The sequence below is a fragment of the Dromiciops gliroides genome, chromosome 4, assembly GCF_019393635.1.
Source record: "Dromiciops gliroides isolate mDroGli1 chromosome 4, mDroGli1.pri, whole genome shotgun sequence".
Classification (NCBI taxonomy): domain Eukaryota; kingdom Metazoa; phylum Chordata; class Mammalia; order Microbiotheria; family Microbiotheriidae; genus Dromiciops; species Dromiciops gliroides.
The window spans coordinates 405,343,231-405,364,589 of record NC_057864.1 but is presented as its reverse complement, the minus strand read 5'-3'; the positions used below and the strand labels follow the sequence as shown (position 1 = coordinate 405,364,589).

The 21,359-nt window shown below is 35.5% G+C and overlaps 1 protein-coding gene across 1 annotated transcript in view; it reads right to left on the bottom strand.

The window, feature by feature from the left end:
- Positions 1-21,359, bottom strand: part of PACRG (parkin coregulated) — a 652,064-nt gene that overhangs the window by 287,052 nt on the left and 343,653 nt on the right. The window contains exon 4 of the mRNA XM_044002646.1: positions 5,453-5,602. Coding sequence (XP_043858581.1) covers positions 5,453-5,602 — 150 coding nt within the window. The remainder of the gene's footprint in view (positions 1-5,452; positions 5,603-21,359) is intronic.

Here is a 21,359-nt window from a genome sequence, read left to right as displayed (position 1 = left end):
CCCACTCTCCTTCGAGACTTACATCCTCTCTGAGACCTGTCCAACCACCTCAGCTGGAATCACTTCAAAAAAACCTTTTTTTTTTTCCTTACCTTCTGACCTGAATATGTAGTACTTAGGCATATATTTTTATATAACATAATTATGTATATGCATTTGTGTTTCTGTAGCTTATTTACATTTATGGTGTATGAAAAAATGAAAGCATATATCCTTTTTTGCATATATCCTTTTAAAAATAATCCACATGTTTTGCTTTCACATGGTATGATAGAAGATAATATGATGTTGAATATCAGAAAAGTACAGCTTTGAAATAAAAACTTCAATCCTAATGAAAGAAAAAATTTAAGTTTGCTATAAAAATGTGGATTTTTTTCAATTATAGGACATTTTGGTAATTTATATAACTACATTAAGATTATATGGAATGTCTGAATGAAGTATATTCATACTTTTAATGGGTTAAGAGTTTACTACTGTATACTGCCCTCTGAAATGGTGTTAGAGGGATGGAGGCTCTAAAATGAAATTATGACAAAATAATAAAAAATATTCTTGACGAGAAAGAAAACTCTACATTGTGATTACATAGTGCTTCAGCATTTTCAGAATATTTTCACATATACTTCTTAACTTTATTCATAAAATAATTTTAGGAGGTTAGCAGAGTAGGAATGATAGATTTAGAAAGAGTAATCAGGCTATCTAACAAATTGCAGATAAAATAATATTAAAGTGAAGAAGAGGGTAGAGGACAGCTAATATTTTGGAAGACAGGAAAAAACCCTCAAAAAAGTATCAAAAGAGGGGCAGCTAGGTGATACAGTGGATAGAGCACCGACCCTGGATTCAAATCCGACCTCAGACCCTTGACACTTACTAGCTATGTGACTCTGGGCAAGTCACTTAACCCCAATTGCCTCACCAAAAAAAAAAAAAAAAAGGTATCAAAAGGTTAGAAATACATCCTGAAATTAATAAGATTAAATTTGATGTAGAAGAATTGAATTTAGCACCTAACATTTCAAAAAGGATTCTATTATATGTACAGTAATACAACCAACTGTCCTATAGTTCCACTCAACATTCCAGCCATTCTTAAGGACTTACGTGACTATTACTCTCCTATATGTGTTGTCTCCCCATATTAGAACATAAGTTCCTTGAGAGTAGGTAATATCTCATTTTTTAAAAAAAATTTGTATCGCTATCACTCAACACAATGCTTGATTTCATTGGGTAGACTTAATTACTTTTTCATTCATAAATTCAAAATACTATACTTAAAAGTTTAAAAAATAATCAACTGTACAAGTGCAGGATAGAAGAGACTTGCGGTAACAGTAGTTCACATGAGAAGGATCTATGAGTCTTAGCTGACTTCAAGTTCAACAACAGTTTAACAGCATAACAGGGCTCCTTCCAAATGAAAGCAATCTGATGTTACAATAGTAGAAGTACAACATCCAGATCAAGACAAGTGGTAGTTCTACTATACTCTGCTCTAATCAAGACACATCTGTATTGCTGTGTTCAGTTTTAGTTATTCTGTTACAAAAGGGACATTGACAACCTAGAGTGAACAGTCAGTAGAGGATGGTGACCATCAGGATGAGAGTATTAGAAATCATGTCCTATGAAGAACAATTTAAGAAACTGGGGATGATTAGCCTGGGGGGAAAAAGATTTAAGGAAGGCATGATTGCCATTTTCAAATATTGACAGGGATATCATATAGAAAAAGGATAAGACTTATTTCATATAGCACGAGAGAGCAGATATTAGAAGAAAAAATTTTCTAGGAATTAGAGCTGTTCCAAAAGGAGTGGATTATCTCTGAGTTAGTAGGTTCCTTGTCCATCAAAGTAGAGCCTGGCTGATCACTTGTCAGGAATGTTGAAGAACGATAGTTCAATGTTGGACACAACGATCTTTAAGGTCTATTTTAACTCTAAGGTTGTGATTCTATGAACATTTTGAAAATATGTATACTTAACCCATATATTGTTATCATCTAACAATTTGCATAACAGGTATGTTGGTTAGTAAATATTGAAACCATTTTATTGAATGCCCTATAGTATAGTTTACTTTATGGCCTACTAGATACCAAATGAAAATCATATCATCCTGAAAAGAGGATTTGTGGAAAATGTTAAAACTAAATTATTTTAGCAGCGAAAATACTTTTCTAATTAAAAATCTTCTGATAAGCTTCTATTGGATCCACTGGTAAAAATGGCCCCTTTGAAGAATAAGTTGTTTTTTTATTGCTGGAATGTTCTGATTTTTTAATATGACCCTCTGGAAATATAGTAAATGGTATCCTGGCATTTTGCTGACAGGTTTCTAAGATTAGTAGGAATGGAAGCTGAAACTAATATTTTTTCCAAATGTCAGAAACATATTGAGCAGAGAAAAAGTTCTAATGTAGAATTCCTAATGCCCTCATTTAGAAAAGTTCCAAACAGGATTTTTCAGTTTTATACTATTTCAAGATGATATTTTAATGAGGTTTACAATTTTTTAAAACATTGTTTTAATAAGAATATATTAAGTGGTCCCAGAGTTCACCGCTTTCACTCTAATTCATTTTTAGCCATCATCATTTCTCTTTAGGGACAGTCAGATGTCCTAATTTCTCACCACCATTCTAGTAGGACACAAGAAAATGGCCTCAAATTCTTTCTCTATAGTAATCCACTGATGAGGTCAAAATCCATGCACGTGAAAACAAGTACTCCCTCAGTCTGCACCACAGCAACACCACCTTCTAAGAGGTTCATGCTCTACATTTATATCACCTGATCCAAATTCTAGTTGTACTTCTCTACTAGACCCATGGCCAGGACTACTGCTCCTCCCTTTTTTTTTCCTAGTGTTTAGTCCTTGGCTAACAATATTCTTCCTTCCCCCAGTCCTGTTTTGACATTATATGTCAAAATGCACACTTATCCCCTCTCAAACACCTTTTATTTCAACAACCTTATCAACTCCCACACCCAACCTGTACCTCTCCTCTACTTTTGCCCCACACATAAATGGAATTGTGCTTCATCTCACCATTTACCCTAGTTGTTCTACTCCTATTCCACCATGATCTCCTATCTTTTCATCTTCTTTCATAGCTCATGTTTCCTAATCCTATTTTTCACCCTCACCATAATTTCCAGTCTCTCCATATCCTCCCCATGCCAACAATTTTGCTCTGGTACAGGCTCACCAATCTTTTTTTCCTATAAGTTAACCACTTCATTTCAGTATTGTCCTCTGCACTTGAATAAGTGACCTTCTTGCTCTAGTACCATAATATGCATGTTTACTACACATTACTCCCTATTAGCTATCCTATATTATAGCCAAATTAGCCTTTTTGCTATTCTGAATGCATGACTCCTTTCTTTATATGCCTTTGCACAGGCTTGTCCCCATTCTTGAAATGTACTCCCTCCCCTCCTCCAATTCAAAGAATTGTTACCCCTTTCCAAGGATTTTCTCAAGTGCTGACAGACTACATGGGCTTTCTTGATCCCTCCAGCTATTATTTGGCCTGCATACCCTGCTCCTTTGTATTTATGTTATATATAAACTATTTACCTAGCTCTACTTACTTTATTTTCCTTGATGTGTTCTTAAGGGAAGAATTTTTTTCTTTTTCTATTGTTTTTACATTCCCAGTGCCTGGGAATGGTAGTCATTTAATAAATATATGTTGAATTGGTTTGATTTCAAATCTGCAAAGCCTTTTACATAACTATCTCACCTGAGCCTAAAGACCGTTTTCTGAAGTAGACACCTTGGGCATTACCAATTCCAATTTTACATATGAAGAAACTGAGGTTCAAGGAACTTGTGATTTTCTCATAGTCACACTGCTATGAAAATGAATAAATCAGACTTAGTTTTTTGTGACCAAGTCTAGCATCATCAGTTGCCTTTTAACCCATCAGTTTCTATATGCTGAGTTGAACAAATCTTAGTTTCATATAATAGAAGCTTTAACTTATCATGTCTGAGGGTGCAGTTTCCTTGATAGACTTCAATCTGAAAACAGAGCCCACATTGAATTATTATGACTAGTTACAGAGTTTTAGCACTGATACAGAGAAAATTTTTCTTCAGTGAAGTTTTTCAGGAAGGAAAATGATTACTATTGAAGTGATTGATTTTTAAGCATAAGTGATCAAACTAACATCCACACTTGAACATCTACCAAAACTCACATCTACTAATAGTTACAAATGGTTCTTTAGGTATCTTGGCATGGATGGTTGCTCATTATATCACAGATCCTACAATATTTGCTGTAAACTCCAATAGTAAGGTCTTATAGTATAAAATATATATGGTGACCACACTATTGAGCAGTTGGCTTTTCCTTTTCATATAATGACATGATTTCTTTTAAAATATTCTATTACCAAGTAAATGCAGTTCAAATGACAGTTTATAAAATAATGTATCAAAGTTTTCATAGATAGTCTCCTACTCCCCCAGATTTCTCAGTTTGAATCTCCCTTAACTCCAGGGAGAGACTGGGTTGCAAGATTTTCACGTGGTGTTCCATTAATTCTAACATGTGTAATTCTAATTATTAATCCATTCCAATTCTAACATAGCTAATTCTAATCTTAATTCTAACATGGCTGTCAGAAATTAACTTCAAATATTGACAAAATCAGTATCAAACCTCAAAGTTAACACCAGAGGAAATAATTAGGTATATATCACAGCAAGAGGCTTACAAGGGAGATCCTTTATCATAACAACTCTATTAATCTTTTCAAACAAATATAAATTCAGTTTTTGAATGTCAATGCAACCTATATTTTGTATGGGAAACAAAAAAAAAATCCTTAATTCTTTTTACTTGGTCAAAATTTGATTTAGGAAATAATTTTTCAAAGCAAATGCAGAAATATTAGTATCTTCTTTTTTAAAAAATGTGTCACTTCAATATATCTATTTTTATAATGATAGAACATAAAAATAACACATAATAATAAAAACCACTTCTATACATTAAGGATACTACTTTCATTATTTTTTTTTTAAACTATCCTAAATAAGAGAATAGGAAAAGTTTTGCTGAGAAAATCTAAGATAAAAACATAACTAAAAAGGAGACAAACTTTGCAACTTACTAATGTATTCAAAAGACTATTAAAAACTTTACAATTTAATTATTGGGAGATTATAGAACTGCTTCAGTGCTTCTGTACTGTGTTAAATAAGCTGTACGTGTGAGGAGTAATAAATGAAATTGTTAATTTTACTGCATCCTTAGGGAGTAGCAGGAGATGGGGTGGGGGTTACATTATTTAGAACTCCAAATGGATTTGGGTTTATGTGCAGCAATAAATTCTAACTGTGTTGTTAATTAACCCTACCCTCAAGCCACTCTTTGCTTTAAGGTTTGAAAGACATAGTGACTACTAGAATAACTCACCATTCATATTCTTAAAGATGTTTAGGATGGGGAGAATTTGTCGGTAGTAGGGCACCAAAGCTTCACCCACCATGTCAGCTGAAACAACCAGATGCTGAAGGACTTTGAGTGTGACACAGATGACCTGCCGGTTACGGAGATTCAATGCATCTGTATTGCAGAAAAAGAAACAAGAGAATTAATTTCTATAATGTTAAGGAGGATTGGGAAGAAGTCCTCTAATGGGTAAATTTAATTAAATTGTACTCTGCTGGGGATCATCAGTGGGCCTTTATTAGGCTAGCTTTGAAAGATGAATTGTAGCCTTAATCTTATAAAACACTGCCTTGTTGGATTATTATTTGTTGCCACAATTAGTATTCATGAACCCCAAGAATGTAGCCTTAAGAATTTCCTCATCCTAACCAGGTTTTCTAGCTGTATCTTCGACTATCCCTCCTCCCTCCCTAAAGGACCAGCAATAAAAAACTCCACAAAAGCTGTGTAAGAACTGATGGGGCTGATGGAACTTATGAAGATTGATAGCAAATGCACATTTTAAGCAACAATCACCCTGTTTGAAGAGTTAAATCTTATTCCTTTCAGTTTTACCAAGCCTTGTAATTTTTAAAACAATGAAACAAATTACAATGAAACAAATGTTTGAAGGGGAGGGAAATGGCAAGCTTATTTTAAAGGTTTTACAAATACTATAAATATCATTTGTGATGATTACCATAATATGCCATTCAACATCCTAAAGACAGAGAAAAATAAAACTAAAAATGAGGGAAAACATAAAATCGAGGTGTCCAAGATCTCAGAAGGCTTCTCAAAGTAGACAAACAAAATATATTGGTACAGAGGAAGGACAGGCAGGGTAGTAACATGCTACTTTGAGATATCTCCCTAAACTCTAAAGAGATGTGAAAGGAATGGGAAAGCTACCGAAGGTAGATCACCATTCTGAGTCCTTACTTAGTTCATAGGAACAGGGATATGAACCAGACATTTGATTCTGTTAGCACAAAGAACTCCTAGGTGAGCAAACTCCCTCTACTGTTGCAAGTCTGCACCCTTTTTGTAATTTAGTCTTAGAGAGTTACGGAAAATTTTAAGACTTTAACTCGCACAGCCAGTATATTCTGTAGACCAAAGTCTAATGCTGTTATTCAGGGTCAGGTTACTACAGAGAAGCACAATGAGCAAGAAACATTATTCAGGGACAGGATGAGAAATCGTAAACAGTATTATATGCAAGACACATAAAAGGTAACAGCATTCACTATTAAAGCAAGAGTAAAAGACTAATGAAAATGTTTTCTTACATGATTCCAAAGGTCATGATTTTATAAGTTAAAAAAATTTTTTTTTGAAAAAAGATTACCTGGATCACAATGCAACCACTATTTGCAATGATGATGATGATAATAATGATAGAGTATGGGTGAAACAATGATGATGCAGTTTCAGATATTTGGGATGATTAATAGAGGATGTTTGAAACTAGTTGAAATTATTACAGTCCTATTACAAAGTCTATTTGAAAATTCGTAGAAAAAATGCAAAGAAGCCACATCATAGTACCACACAATGATTTTTATTGGCCACTTCAGCATGACAGTTATTCTAAGATGTACTACAACTTGTCTAGGGATCTACAAATAGGTCACCAAATAATATAACCTTGAGTTATACCTTTGGAGAAAAGATGAAATTATATAGACTTTGGTGTCATCTCTAAAAACTTTGATTTTCAATGATGTGACATTATCAACAAAAAGCTAAGATCATATAGAGTGGTGGATTGGTGGAATAGGTTAGACACACAAAACACAGAAGTAAATGGATATAAAATTTCCTGTTTGATAAACCCTAAGACTCTAGCCCCTGGGATAAGAATTCACTATTTGACAAAAACTGCTGGGAAAACTGGAAAATAGTATAGCAGAAACCATACATAGACCAACATCTTACGCCATATACCAAAGTAAAGTCAAAATAAATACATGATCTACACATACATAAAGGGTGATACCAGATACTAATTAGAAAAGGAAAGAGTAGTTTACTTCTCAGGTCTATGGAGAGGGGAAGAATTTATGATCAAAGATGAGATAGAGAACATTATGAAATGCAAAATGGATCATTTTGATTATATTAAATTAAAAAGGTTTTGCACAAAACCAATGCAAACAAGATTAGAAGGAAAGCAATAAGCTTGGAAACAATTTTTACAACCAGTGTTTCTGATAAAGGCCTAATTTCTAAAATATAGAGAGAACTGAATCAAATACATAAGAATACAAGTCATTCCCCAATTGAGAAATGGTCAAAGGATATGAATAGACAGTTTTCAGATGAAAAAAATTAAAGCTATCTACAGCCATATGAAAAAAATGTTCTTAATCACTACTGATTATAAAAAAAGCAAATTAAAAACTACTACACTTATCCAATTGGCTAATATGACAAAAAAGAAAAATGATAAATGTTGGAGGAGGTGGGGGAAAATTGCAACACTAATGCACTATTGGTGGAGTTGTGAATTGATTCAGCCTTCTGGAGAGAGATTTGGAACCATGCCCAAAAGGCTATAAAACTCTGCATACCCTTAGACCCACCAATACCACTACTAGGTCTATATCCCAAAAAGATTATAAAAAAGGGAAAAAGACCCATGTGTAGAAAAATATTTATAGCTACTCTTTTTGTGGTAGAAAAGAATTGGAAATTTAGGGGATGCCCATCAATTGGGGAATGGCTAAATAAGCTGTGTTTTATATATATATATATATATATATATATATATATATATATATATATATATATATATATATATATATATATATATATATATATATATATATATATATATATATATATAAAATGGAATACTGTTGTCCTGTAGGAAATGATTGGGGGCAGCTAGGTGGTGCAGTGGATAGAGCACCAGCCCTGAATTCAGGAGATACTGAGTTCAAATCCAGCCTCAAACACTTGACACTTACTAGCTGTGTGACCCTAGGCAAGTCACTTACCCCCAGTTGCCTCACAAAAAAATGGAAGAATTGATGAGCAGGGGCAGGTAGGGTGCACAGTAGCTAAAGCACCAGCCCTGGATTCAGGAGGAACTGAGTTCAAATCTGGCCTTAGACACTTGACACTTACTAGCTGTGTAACCCTGGGCAAGTCAATTAACCCTCATTGCCCAGAAAAAAAAAAAAAAAAGAAAAGAAAAAAAATGATGAGCAGGCAAATTTCAGAAAAACCTGTAAAGACTTAAGTGGACTGATGCTGAGTGAGTAGAACAAGGAGAACATTGTACATAGTAACAGAAACCCTGTGCGATGATCAACTGTGACAGACTTAACTCTTCTCAGGAATACAATGATCCAAGACTACTCCAAAGGACTCATGATGGAAAATGCTCTCCACATTCAGAAAAAAGAACTTTGGATTCTGGATGCAGATTGACCTATATATACTGTGTCTACTTTTTTTGGAGTGTTTTTTTTTGAGGTTTTTCCCTTTTGTTCTGATTCTTTTTTCACAAAATGACTAATGCAGAAATATGTTTAATGTGATTTTACATATAGAACCAAATCAGATTGCTTTCTGTCTTGAGGAGTGGGGAAGAAAGGGAGGGATAAAAAAACTTAGAGCTAAAAATCTTATGAAAACAAATGTTGAAAACTATCTTTATATGTAATTGGGGAAGAAATCAAGAAAGTACTGGGTTAAAAAAAAAAAAAGCTAAGATCATACAGTCTAAATGGTTGGTTTCAAAATTGTGTTCCACTGAAATTCTAAAAGTTTCTTGACAGTGTTGCTGTCAAGGACTTCACCCCAATACAGTAGCACAAGGAAGGGTCTACAGCATGAAAATCCTGTTAAAGTTTACAGCATCAAATCTAGCTTATTGTAGACATGAGCAAAGTATACTGTGGTGACCTTTGAGCAAAAAATACCAGGGTTGTTCAAGTCACTTAAACTCTCTAAAACTAAATTACCAGCCCACTATCCCCACCAAAAAAAAAAAAAAAAAAAAAAAAAAAAAGGTGTTGACCTGCATTGGTGGAGGGGGTTTGCTCACCTAGGAATTCCTTGTGCTGATGAAATCAATGATATGGTCCCTATCCCTGTTCCCAGAACTAAAGTAAGAGCTCAGAATGGTAATTATCAATAAGGTGAGCATGAAACTAGGATAGCAATAAAATATTACTAAAGACCCCCCTAAACAATGACATTACTATATGGATTCAGACCCATGTCCTAATAACAGCTACAAATCATATAAACCTAATACAGCACAGTTGAGAAGTAGCTGCTTTTGTCTTCAACACTAGTTTTTTTAAAGGGTTTTGCTGAACTTAAATGTCTTGATTAAAGGAGTTAAGTAAGTTCACTAAACCTGTAAATAAGACAAGTTAAATATCTACTAATTTATTTCTGTCCATATATATGTATTACTGAAATGACCAATTTATTATTTGTTAGATGTCTTGCCCCTGGAAGAGCTGATTTTAAGTAACAAATCGCATCACTGCACAGTTAACTCAACCAGAATTAATATGGCAGGAATAACTACTAGTGAATTGAGTGTAGGGTGACAAGGCAGCCAACTGTTGATGCCCAATAAAAATGCTTAAATGCTTATTCTTAATGAGAACTAGGAAGGTATTCAAGGTCCCCTTGAATGATTTGTTAATGGTTGAACAAAGTTTTCAATATTTTGTAGTGGAGTCAATGTAAAGGAAGGGAGTATTCACAAAATTCCCTTAGAACTTTATCCAAGAGGAAGTTGTTTTATTCTGTCTTATTTTAGCTTTGCTTCTTTTATTTTGCTTCCTCTTTCTGGGGTACTTAGGATGTTGGACAAAGCTGGAAATCTCTCTGTCCTTATTTTCCCAATTAAATAAAAGAACCAAGAAATAATTGTATGTGTTTAAGCAAACTCAAATATTTTTCTTCAAAACAAACAGATATGCTAAGATAATCAGACAAGGTTAGATTTTGATAGCTTTAAAGAGAAAGTAAGAGTTATATTTAGTAGTCTGGTGATAGGCTTGAGAAGTATTGTTGAACCATTAGTGAATTCTTTGAAGTACAAAATTCAAAGTTTCTAAAAGGTTTTATGGGAAGGATCAATGGCTATTATCAACAAACCATTCGAGTCTTCCAACCCAGATCACTGTATTTTGTCTATCCTGCTGATTATATTTGTCTTGGAGCAGTATTATAAACAGCTTCTTAAATAGTTGAAGCCGCTAACAACAAAGTAAAAGTAGTGGAACAGCGGAACTCTCACTATTTACCTAAGAGGCTTATGGATGATTATAGTCTAATTCTTGGGGTAGGAACCGCTATTGCTATGATTAGGGATCATGGCAAGGTCACTGGATTGTATACTCTTTAGGTCCATGTAGTGTCATCTTCAACCTTCTTTCCCAATTCTCCATTTTACACCCTGGGAACATATGCTCCCCTAACACCAGTTTTCTATGTTGTATTCTAGGTACTATAATCAATGTAATACTACCATTGCTTCTAGGAAAGGAATGTCAGTCAACTGCCCTGTTGTTCTTGTTCTTCATTAATTGTGCCTTCCCAGACCAGAAGTCCCTTTCCTAGTCACTGCTTTCCTATATGTTTTTTCCTCATAAGCTTCTTGAGGTCAGGATCTGTCTTGCTTCTGTGTTTGCATTTGCAAGGCTTAACACAATGTTTCACATGTAGTAAATAATAAATATTTTTCATTAATTCATTTTTGTCGGCTTTATTTGACTTAAATCATCAATAAACAGATATGAAATCTAAAGTATTTCTTCCTTTTAAGAAACATTTGTGGTATGTCCCTTTTCTGAATTCCCATATCACTCAGTACATCTCTTAGGGTATTTTGGCATATCACACCTTGAAATTTAGTTACATATGCTAGTCTTATTGTACCTACAAGTTTGTAAACTCCTTCAGATCAGAGATTTTTTTCATTATTATTTTGTCCCAGATCCATGATTTCAATAACATGGGCAGCTCAGTTATTGTTGTTCAGTCCTTTCAGTTGTGTCTGACTCTGTGCCACTATCTGGGGTATTCCATGCAAAGATATTGGAGTGGTTTGCCATTTCCTTCTCCAGCTCATTTCACAGTTGAAGAAAATGAGGCAAACAGGGTTAAGAGACTTGTCCAGGGTCACATAGCTAGTGAGTGTCTGAGGCTGAATTTGAATTCGGGTCTTCCTGACTACAGGCCCTGTACTCTATCCACTGTCCCACCCAGCTGTCAGTGGGCAGTTAAGTGGGAACATCTTTTTCATTGCAGATTTACACCTTTGCAGTTTCTTAAAGCATCTAGGTTGCTATGAAGAGAGAAAGGGACTTGAGTTCAGGAAGACTCTAGTTCAAATTCTGTTTTAGACACAACTGCCTGTGTGACCCATTTAATACTAGAAAGACCAGACTTTAAGAATAACACAAAGGACCAAACAAATTTTTTGTATCAATTAATGTGCCTAGTTCACTATTAATATTGTTGTTATTGTATACATTGTTTTCTTGGTTCCGCTCATTTCACCCACCAGTTCACACAAGTCTTCTCGCTTTTCTCTGAAACTATATATTTAATATTTTCTTATTGTACATATATCACATTATATTGATATGCCATAATTCGCTTATCCATTCCCCAAAAGATAGGCCCCTTTAATTTTCAGTTTTTTGCTAGCATAAAAAGAGCTGTTTTATATATTTTTGTACTTAACGGTCCTTTTCCTCTTTTTTTTGATCACTTTGGGTTATATACCTACTAATGGTATTATTATATCAAAGAGAATGAACAGTTTAGTGACTCTTAAGGGCACAGTTCCAATTTGTTATCCATCTACATACCTGAAGTGATAAGACGTTTTGGTATGACACCTCCTTCAATTTGGTGACCATACTCAGTTCTATCTGGGAGAGATGATAATGGATTTAAGGTTCTAAAGAACCATAACAGACTTAAACTAGCTTCCTAAAAGATGCAATATTTTATATAAATTTGTCTTAACATTTTGTTGCTGATGTGTGTTAGAGAATACCTTTTGATTTGAACATCAAATACTTTAACAGTTTCATTATATTTGGTTCCATTTTATGTATTTGTAGCATAGGAATAAAAGTCACAAATACAGGATTGGATCAAAGGATTTTTGATAAATCAATAAAAGCAGTACAAATGTTATAACACTTTGGGGTAGCTTATTCTAAGAATTATTAAATTCATAGTAATTCTTTTGACCCTGGAGATTTTTTTTTGGAATAGCCTTTTTGCTCTTCAGCCAATATGTTGTTTACGGGCAAATGTTAATAGATTTTTTTAAATGATACAAGATAAAAATGCTTTGTATGTAGCACATGAATACATGATGGGCTATATTTGGAGGATAACTGCTTTTCTCATAATTTGTTAGCAGATATGTAATTTTTCCTGTTTGGAAAGATAGGATATCAATACTGCATTGCTAATAAATGCACTTACCACTAAAATACATTTGAGTTAATAATCACCTTTCTCATCTGGTCCAATTGTTTTCTACTTTTATTAAAAGAAAAAACACCTTTGAACCTCTGAGTTTTAGTCATCTCCTTTGATATAAATGTTATGTTATTTCTGTTTTGCATTTCATCCTATCTGTATTTTCACTGTGTTCAACTTACTGTGATCATAGGTGACCAGACATTTTCTACATGCTCCTTATTCTGAGGTTTTCTCCCTCAGATTTCTTTGCTTCTCAAGCCTCTGTAGATATTTTTTTTAAATTGATGTTGAATTGTTTCTTTTGATTCCTGTAGAGCTTTGACTTATTGTTATTACCTTGTCATTTTAGCAGGACAGTTAGTGGGCATAATGGATAGAATTCCAGACCTGGAGTCAGGAAGACTCTTCTTGAGTCAAATCTGCCCTCAGATACTTACTAGCTGTGTGATCTTGGGCAAGTCATTTTACCCTCTTTGCCTCTGTTTCCTCATCTGTAAAATGAGGTGGAGAAGGGAATGACAAACTATTTCATTATCTTTGAGAAGAAAACTCCAAATGGGGTCATGGAAAGTTAGACACAACTGAACAACAATAATAAATTCTTTTTAATTTTTGCTTTAAATTGCTAAGGGAATTTAGAATTTCTTATGTGTATATATATATATATGTATACATATATACATATGTGTGTATATATACATGTGTGTGTGTTCTGGATTCTGTTCTTGATGTTTCCATTTATCTTCAATTATGTGACACAGGATTCAAGTTTTCTACTACATGTTTGGCTTCTAATGCCTTTCCACAGGTCTTTATTAACCGTCTCAAGTTGCTTCTGCCACATTGGCATTTAATACCTGTCCTTAGGATTATTTCTTGACAGCTCCACCATTCCTTCTGTGTTTGTTATATTGGCAACAACTGATGAATATAGTCTTGTGTGCAGGTCTTTAACTGTTTTTATACTTTGTGTCATTTATCATAGGATAATATGTTCATTCTAGCAAATACCAGCTTTTTTGAGTTATTCTGGTTTTGGTACATTTGGTCTGCTAATTGGATTTGTGCTGTGAAACTCAAAAAGAGTTTTGTGAAATTTAAGTATGTATATCTTCCCTTTAAAGTCATGTGAAACATCTTTTTTTCATCCTTTTTTTTAATTAGGAGGAATTTCTGGAGTTTAAATTAAATGGCTATTTTTAATGACCTCAAGTTTATCATCATTCATATGATGAATTTTAGATCTCATTTTATCTAACCAGCATTTAGGGATGAAGTTATTTCTCATGATTGCCCTACATTTATATCCAATATATTACTGTGTGACTTGAAGCCAAGGACATTATTGGAAACAAGGAATATGAAGCATTTGTCTATAACTGGTAATATGTTTTCAATTCTGTTATATCATGTGAGTGCATAAAGAAAGCATTCATATCTTCAGTCTATTTCATGAATATTAATGGTTTGCCTGATGTATTGGTCAGCACCATAGACTTTTTCAGCAGGTAGATGAAGATAATGACAATGATCTCATTCTTATCTTTATAAATAGAGTTCAAAAAAAGTTCTGGGATGTGTTACTATAATACTATTTTTTGTTTATGTTTAATATTCTACATATCATTGCAGAGGTAGATGAAGTAATTGTTTTTACAGTTGAAAAAAGCATTGGGATATAAACATCATCTATATTATCAATAAAAGTCTGTTCCCATGTGATTTTGAGAGATATTTTGACTTTATATTTTGATAGCTTTTTGTTTCATTCACTTTAGAATTTATGAGTGTTTGGTAAGTGATAATTAAGAAAAATGTTCTTAAGTTTTTGTAGATCCATGTAGATTCATAGTTTAGTTCTCAAAGATATTTTGACATTTGGATTTGTTGTATGGGTTGTTGTTTGTCTTTAATTTTCAAAGAGGACCAATGACATCACAGGGTTACATCTTGACTTGAGCATGATTTGGATTTAAGTGAAGCAGAATTGCACAAAGTTATCAGCCTCCCTCTCTCCAGTGGCAACACGAAAACCAAGATGATTGGTGATGGCCTGGGATGCTGTGAGTGACCTTAGCATCTTACCAAGCTTTAAGCACTCCACAGAACTTGTTTCAGTCACCTTTGTGGCTATAGGAAGAAATTATTCTCATCCACCCATTCCACAGGGGGATGTCTTCATGTGTTTGGGGTAGACATCCTTCTAAATATGCTTTATTGTATGGGTATCTGTAATCTGTCAAGCTGTAGAGGATAGAAAGATTCTGTTGTATAATTCTATTATTGTAGGGGTCAAGTCTTGGCAGGTATTCTGTTGGTGCTTAATTTTTGCAGCCTCCAAGGATGTTGAATTCTTTCTACCATTTTCTTGAATAATCTGCATTGATTACTAAGTCTGGGCCCTGAATGGATAATCTATCAGTATTGGCATTAAGATTTGTATTACTTGCCTTATCAATAAGTTGCTCGAATTTTTAAGTCCCAGAAACCCTCAAAGACATCCACTAAGACATAAAAAAAGGTTATGCATTTCTCTCAGGGCAGGGTTTTCTCCCACCAATGAAACCTCAGATCCTTAAAGTACTTATTTGATATTACTATTTATCTTAATATCTGTCCCAGTGCACCAAGTGTGTCTTATTAAATAACTGTTGAATTGAAGTGAGAGTAATCTGGCAGCTTACACTTTTATCTAGAATTACTGTTTCCAATATAAGCATGACATTTCATAGGTTTTTATATGACAAGCAATGTAAATTCACACAAAATACATATAATTAAGAGCACATGGTAAAGGTATATATTGGTAGGGTAGATTTGTACAAAAGCATTGAATTGAAAAAAATTAGATCTCAAAAATATATTTAAAATGAAATGCTGCTATAATGCCAATGAACCTGCAGTGCCAGTGAACGGTGCTACTTTTAGTCTTTCTGGTGCAAAGTAGTAATGACATTTATCCAATACTTACATGAATGTAAGCCCTTTATGACAAAAAGAATCAGCACTTCAAAGTTTTCTTCCCAAATAATGAGAATTATACACACCCAACTGCAGCTCTTTAACATTTAATGGGACATGTTCCAGTATAGATGTGACAGCTAAAAGTAGACATCAGGTAATAAAAGAAAGCACCCAGTGTGTTAGTTGCTAGCTCAACAGCAAACTTGGCCCAACCCTAGATAACCCCATCAAGATTCTATGTTTTTCCTGGCCGTTGGCTCCATTTCCTGGTCTAATCCTTTTCAACAACCTTACAGCTCTCTTTGCCCATGCTTCCTCTGGCAACTGGCCTTGGCTTTGAACGAGGCTCTGCTCCTGGCATAGTGCCCCAGCTTGACCTGACTTTTGACAGGAATAGGAAGTAGAACAAGGGACAAAGTTAAGTGAATCCAAAAGTTAAAAAGAATACTTTAGGTCAGGAAGAGCTTTGTCTCAACTATTATATTTCCTTATATCTAAAATTTCTACTGGCTCCTTCTCATCCTATAAACATTCTAAGATCACCCCATCTGGGGAAAAAAACTCAAAACAAAACAAATTCCACCCCTTTCTTTAACAATGTCTTCTTCAAGCCAAGACCTTTTGTGTTCTCTTTTTCTGGGCTAAACTCCTAGAAAGAGAAGTCTGCACTGACTGCTTCTGCTTTCTGATAACTCACTCATTACTTGTCAATCAAGCTTCTATTTCTATTACTCTTCTGAAACCACTTGATACAAGTGACCTTAGTGTCAAATCCAATGGCCTTTTTTTCTGTTTTAATTTTCCTTGGCTTCCTTTTGGCATTAACACTATGGGTTAGACCCCCCTTCTTGATACCTGTGATTCTCCACTCATAGTAAGGAGAGGTAGCTGCATGGGGAGGCTCAATCAGGAAAATATTGAAGGGAGTGCAATGGAATGATATTCTCTTCCTTCCTGGAAGGTACAGACAGGTGACTGGGAGAGAAAGTAAAAGGAAGTGGTATTTTACTCTTTCCTTTACAGACCTAGGCAGGAGACTGGTAGAGGGAGCCTGATGGAAGTGTCCCTCCTTCCTCAGTCAGGAAACTAATGCAGGGAATGCAATACAGTAGGTGTTTCTTCTTCCACAGGCACAGGCAGAAGATATTTAGGCCAAAAAATCAGGAAGTTTGATGATCTGGGAGGCCAGAATGTCTTACTGGACATAAAAGGGAGTTCTGAATCTCCTAAGCATGAGGGCAGAGACTGAGGTTGAAAATAAAATGGTGATCCAGATACTGAAGGGAGGGAGAGAGAGAGACCTTGGAATTGTTACATGACAGAAACAAGAACACAAGAGAAGAGTTTTCCTGGTGATGGCCAGATAATAGTAGAGGAGTGCAAGATACACTGATTTTGCTTCCTAGCCTGGTGTGTCAGGGGACATGAATGAGTAGTCATCTACAGAAAGCTAAGATTCTGTGAATAAAAGAAAATGAAATAGGATGGGAGGAAGAGATCTAGAAGGAAGGGGAGTTTGTTAACAAAACTGCTGGCATTCCTGAAGGTACATAGCCTAATGATTGAGGACAGGGACTACCGAGAGGCTGAAATGACCTGGATAGCTGTGTTAATAGTAAGAGGTGAAGGGGAAAAAACACAGCAGACTCTGAATTATTGATTAGGGGAACCATAAGAACTTTCCAGAGAATAGGGTTAGCCCTAGTTGTTATGGTATTCTAGTGACAAGATCATGGGATAGTCACATGAAATAGTAATTACAGTTAACAGTCATGAAAGTGGACATTGATCCTGGACAGAATATGATTGACATAGCCATTTAATGCTAACGTCTCTATCACAATCCTCCAGAGGAACTAGTGCTGGGGCTAGGAGCCTAGATGATCGTGACAGTGAAGAATGTGTTGTTTTGCCTAAAATAAAGGTCCCCCTCCCCGAAACTGTGCTAATTTCACTGCATCGTCCACTTTCCCATCACAACTTTAAGGGGCCAGGACTAGTCCCTTTCTCTTCCACACCAGGGGCAGACATCTTCCTGCACAGAGGGATTAGAGTTATTTTCTTATTGTAAGAGGGTTTTTTTTTGGTTTGGTTTTGGGTTTGGGGTTTTTTTGCAGGGCAATGGGGGTTAAGTGACTTGCCCAGGGTCACACAGCTAGTAAGTGTCAAGTGTCTGAGACCAGATTTGAACTCGGGTACTCCTGAATCCAGGACCAGTGCTCTATCCACTGCGCCACCTAGCTGCCCCCAAAGTAAGAGTTCTTAACAGCTTTTTTGTGTATGTGTCATAGAGTCCTTCAGCAGTCTAGTGGAGACCCCTTTTAAGAATAATGTTTTTAAATGTATAAAATTGAGTGCAGACAAAAGCACATTTTTTTCTCTTTACTTTCATGCCTTTTTGGGGGGCAATATGGCGAATGTTTAAATATGTTTTATATGAGTTCACACATATAATGGGTACCATATTTCTTGCCTTTTCAATGGATAAAGAAGTAAAGGGAGAGAAAATTTGAATCTGAAATATTTTTTAAAAATCTCTCAAAAATGCATAAAATTAAATATATGAAATTATAAAGGAAACCAAATATATGGAAATACAGTTATAATTTTTTAAATTGACAGACCCCATTAAGAATCCCTGCAAGTATAATAGTTGTTATCAGAGAGCAGAGTAGGTTCTGCATCTGCAAATAGGTTCTGGTACAAAGGTTTTGGTATCAGAGGAATATTTGCTCTCATCTAGAGCTGTGGTTCCCATGTGAGCCCTTGGTAGTAAAGGAAGGCTGAACAGACTGCTGTCTGTAATTTTATTATGACTTACATTGGCAAACATGTGTATGAGCACAATCTCTCTCTCTCTCTCTCTCTCTCTCTCTCTCTCTCTCTCTCACACACACACACACACACACACACTTGCTATGGAGGCTTATCATCTTCATCCTGAAATTCAGATTTTTCCATTAAGACATTTGAAAAGTTCTTGGGCTGTTCAATATCATGTCACTGTTAGCTATGTTCTAACTTCCTCTTGACTATAAAAGTTGGGGTTTTGTTCAAGATCAAAGATGACCTTAGCCATAGTAGGTTTACTACCACTGTCTCCCTTCCTTTGGCAATTGTCAATGGCCAGGGCTGAGTGGCTGTGCTGGGCAGGGGCTGTTAGGCTCCAAGTGCACTGGCATTTCCAGAAGCTAACACAGTTGCTGAGGGCAGTGGGAATGTCATATCACATAGGCCCGACAGAAAGAGAAGCACTTCATTTGGTGCAAATGAAGCAAATGGCAGCAGGAGTCACCAGGGCCATGCTGGCCAGAGCAGGGGAAAAAAAAAAGCAGCTGCTAAAAGGAAGTATGTACACAGGAGAGGGAAAAAAATCGAGGATTACTCAAAGTTTACAAACTGGGAGTAATGACCGAATGATTAAAAGGAAAACAGTATGATCCACAGGAACAGGGAAGTCCATAGGAGAAGCAGGCTGAATTAATCAGTCAACCAACAAATACTTACGAAGTGCCTCCTATGTCACTATGGACAGAAAGACAAAAATCAAACAGTCCCTGTCCTCAAGGAGCTTGTTTTCTATTGTAGAGACAACATAACTATAAGTATGCACAAAATAAACACAAGGTAAACCGGGGGAGGCAGAAGGCACTTGCAGCCATGATGATCATCAAAGGCATTATGTAGAAGGTAGTGTTTGAGCAGAGCTTGGAAAGAAATGAGGGATCCTAAGAGAAGGTGATGAGAAGGGAGTCCACTCCAGGTATGGAGGACAGTGAATGCAAAGGGATAGAGAAGGGGAAAGAGAGGTATGAGAAAAAGTGTATGGAAAAAGGAAGGACAGTTTAGTTGCAATCTAGCATGCAAGAAAGGGATTAAGGTATAATAAAGTTGGAAACGAGCCAAGTTTTAAAGGTTTTTAAAAGCTGAACAGAGTAGCTTAAACTGCTCTAAGACTTTTGGGGGGGGGCAGGGCAATGAGGGTTAAGTGACTTGTCCAGGATCACACAGCTAGTGTCAAGTGTCTGAAGCTGGATTTGAACTCAGGTCCTCCTGAATCGAGGGCCAGTGCTTTACCCACTGTGCCACCTAGCTGCCCCTGCTCTAAGACTTTTGAGACATATTTGCAGCTGTATGAAATAGAATGGACTGAAGAGAAGAAAGGTTGAGTCAAATAGGAAAGTATTACAATGGTATAGAGGTGAGGAGGGCCCAATCTTAGGGTTGTGGCCATCTAAGTGGAGAGAAGAAGACAGATATGAGACATTTTGAAGAGGTGGAAATGACTAGACTTGGCAACTGTCTGGGTTTATCAGATGAGAGAAAGGATTTAAGGGTAACCCAGATGTTAATGAATGTTGGTGATTAGGATGTTTCCACATTAGACAGAAAGAGGGTTCAGAAGAGGGTTGAATTTGGAGGATCACCTGAGAAAAGAAAGGACACTTGTAACACGAGAACACTGATAGAATATTTGGGTGTGTTAATAATGATAAAAGTTCATAGTTATTAGCACCATCAGGCTTACAGAGAACCTTCCTCATAACAACCCTATAGAAAAGGTAGTAAAGTATTATCTTTCCCATTTTAGATTTAAGGAAACTGAAGCACAGAGAATTTAAGTGATTTGTCAAAGGTCACACAGGTAGTAAGTGTCAAGGCCAGGAAATATAAACACACATTTCCTGATTTTAAGTACAGTGCTCTCTCCAATACACACTGGCTCAGATCACATTATAATTTAGATTTAACTTATAATATGTAACATATAAGGTAAATTATATGGCATGAACCCCAAGAATAGCATTAGAATAAAGCCTTAGTATATTTAGATATTATCAGACCTCCCCCCTCCAAGGTTTCTAAATATTTTTGTACAGTAACATTTTTATATTGGGCTTAGAAATGGACTCTCTGGTTATTGCTTGAATACAAGCCTAGCTGTTAGCTGAGGCTCATTCTTAATTTGAAGTGTGATGAATCTTTTGGTCACAGCAATTCCTAAAGGCCACCTAGTGAGGCACAAGGGTTGAGATCTTTGTTAATGGAGGAAGTACCTACACCAGTGGACTGCAGATCTTTCATATGCTTAAGTATTTTTGTGATAAAAATTATGAATTTCTTAAATGTTTTGATTTTAAGGCATCCACTCCATGCCTCCCAGATCTACCTATCCAACAGCATTGCTGTTTTATCATGCTAACTTTCTATATCTATTTAACCTGCCCTGCTTGCTCCCAGTTATTGCTGGATACATTCTTCCCTCATCTACTTACCTGCTAAAGTCATTAATAAATGCTCTCCTGCCTGTTAATTCTGAGATGACCAAACAGCTTATTTCATTTTCTCTGGCCCACTCTGACTTTGTCACATCTGTGGTTTTTGTCCAAATCAAACTTATTATCCCTGATCTTATTATTAGTGGGATTTTATCACACTCTTT